Source organism: Lentinula edodes (assembly GCF_021015755.1).
Source record: "Lentinula edodes strain Le(Bin) 0899 ss11 chromosome Unknown C8R40scaffold_118, whole genome shotgun sequence".
Taxonomy (NCBI): Eukaryota; Fungi; Basidiomycota; class Agaricomycetes; order Agaricales; family Omphalotaceae; genus Lentinula; species Lentinula edodes.
The window spans coordinates 10,762-13,273 of NW_025764424.1; the positions used below are offsets into that span (position 1 = coordinate 10,762).

The 2,512-nt window shown below is 49.4% G+C and overlaps 1 protein-coding gene across 1 annotated transcript; it reads left to right on the plus strand.

Annotated features, from left to right (window-relative positions):
- Window positions 1-1,786: 1,786 nt before the first annotated feature.
- C8R40DRAFT_1178951 (uncharacterized protein) lies at window positions 1,787-2,285 on the plus strand (the record flags this gene model as incomplete). The annotated part of the gene is made up of 2 exons (XM_046232943.1): window positions 1,787-1,941; window positions 2,057-2,285. The coding sequence occupies 2 exons, from the start codon at window positions 1,787-1,789 to the stop codon at window positions 2,283-2,285; spliced, it is 384 nt and encodes a 127-aa protein (XP_046078712.1).
- Window positions 2,286-2,512: the final 227 nt, after the last annotated feature.

Consider the following 2,512-nt stretch of genomic DNA (forward strand, 5'->3'; position numbering starts at 1 on the left):
GGTGGAACCCTGAGATCGAGATTGGGGTACAGCCGACCGATGGGAATCCTCAGGGACAAGGTGTCGTACTCCCGGCAAATTGGGATTCTCCGAATCGGGAACGTTAGGAGGACGGAGGACAAGGACCACGCAACGGTAATCTGAACGTCCCTCGACCCAAGGAACCGGAGGTGCGGTGGGGGACAGCCTATCCACAGCCTGTTCCGGACGTCGACGCTTGGGGGTAGAACCAGGATCCACCTTGATAGATCGTTTGCGCTTTTTCGTAACTGGAGCATGAGGCAGGAGAGAGGAACCATCAGCTAACGGGGAGGTACGAGGAACCGACGTCAATGGTCCAGGAACCAACAGTTGGCGCTGACGAAACTCCCGAAACTCCTGACGATCAAGCTCACGCTGATCCTGATCATCCAAGGGATTCAATTCAAGAAGTGCACTGGTCGAATTAGTGCTCTGTTCAACGCGATCGTAAAGGACCCGCCACTGCTCAGTTGGGAGGGAGTAGCGGGTGCGCTGACCCGGGTCTCCGTGGACCTCCAGAAAACGACGAGCGAAAGCCAAGTCGCGAGAGCACTTACGGGAAAAATATCGAAAGCGCGCTAATCGTCCAAGGACACACGGCTTTTTATCATCGCAGTTGCTACACCGAGCAAGATGAGGAACAAGTGAGCAACTGCCTTCCTTTTTACCTCGAACGCAAGTGGGACATGGCAGACCCGCAGCAGCCAAGGTAGACCACAACGGATCGTCGACGATGTAGCGTGCAAGTGAGACCCCCACACCAAAGACGGACTTGAACAGAGATAGCTGGCCAAGGGAGGGTTCCTCCACATCAGAGTTGCGTCAAGTTGGAGAGGAGGGAGGTATGCCAAGAACATCGGAGACCGCGGCAGAAGTAGAAGCGTGAGGCGCAGACATGGCAGTCAAGTTTTACTCGGGTGATGATAGACAGGAAGATAAAGAAAGCAGACGGGGAGGGAAAACAAACTTATAAACGAAAAATTTTCGATCACGTGGAAGCCACGTGATATTTCGAAGTGAAACCTCCTCGGAGGCTCGGAGGAGTAAAAGGGGGGGGGGGGTAATGTCATGCCCTGTCCCGAAAGCTCCCCTTGTTACCCTCCTAGACATCCCAGAACAGTGTATCAGCTCCCTTACACCTCCCAAATAACCTCCCATAAACCTCCATGAACCACGGAACCCTAGCTAACCTAACCTCCATCTGAAGCGACAGCTCCGCGACTCGCGTACGCCGCCAGACAATCCCCTATCAATTTAGCCTCATGGGTTCCGCACTTCACGCCAACCCCATTAGATGCTCGTTTACTACAATGTCCCGTTACTATTCAGCCCACCTATATAAGTATCCTCTGTAACATAAACGTCCCTAGCTTGGTATATTTTGAACACACACCCTTTACATAGGTCCAGTCCCTGTCCCTTTGTACCTGCTACCTATACGGAATTCTCTTTACTCTCTATTTCTCTGCCTCTGTTTCTCTCAATTCTTATCTATCGTCTCTGTGATCGTCTATACGATCCAATACACGCTTTTACTTCACGTCTAAGCAATCCGAGTGAGTTCCCGAGCTCCCTCGAACAATCTTTTCACCCAACACACATCAAGGCGATGGGTCTTGAAGATCTCGAAACTCTCAAACGAATCTTTTCACAGTCAAATCAACTGGCTGCAGTCACGCGATATATGAGCCGCTACCACCACAAAGTCTTCATTGACCTTTTCTTTCGGCAATAGGATTCTGATAAATATGTGAATCTTGGGACCATGCTTTCCAACAACTACATCCAAGTGCTCCACATCCTTGAAACTGAGGCTGCGGAACTGGCGCATGACCTTGAACAATTCAACCTGACGGAATCTGATTTGGAGGCAACGTGGGTGAACCAAGCTAGACATTTCAAGGAGCTGGGAAAAGAAACGTGCGCAGGAGGTCAATGATGTTGCGTATGTTGAACTGCTACAACAACTGCGAGATATTGAGTCAGTCATCATCATGTATCTAAATCTTTTGCTACGGGTCTTTCTTTAGAGCAGCCTTGGAATGATCTTATACAACATCCGCATTCAAGAGCCCGAAGATTTTGAGCAGCTACCACCCCATTCCTCTACTCCTCGGGGCTATCCAAAACTCGTTGTCGCTTTCTTGGAGAAGAAGCGAGACAATGTCTTGTGGGAGATCCTCCAGATGGAGAGTCAGATGGATGTTACAGCGGCAATGGACCCTCTGGACTCTGAGTACAAGGTGGCCCTCAAGTATGACTGAATGCAAATACCTCCAAGCTCTGGAGAACCTGCATCTTCTTGTTTATGAAACAGCTTTTGAGATGCACAATCTTAACATGTTGGGAACAGGTGAGTTTTTATTTGCCAATCTCTATATTGGATTCTGATCTATCTTGCCATCATGTTAGGCTACGAAATGAGAACTGATATTGCTCAAGCACTTCAACGCGCGAAAGCTACTCGAAACACTGTCAACAAAATACAATA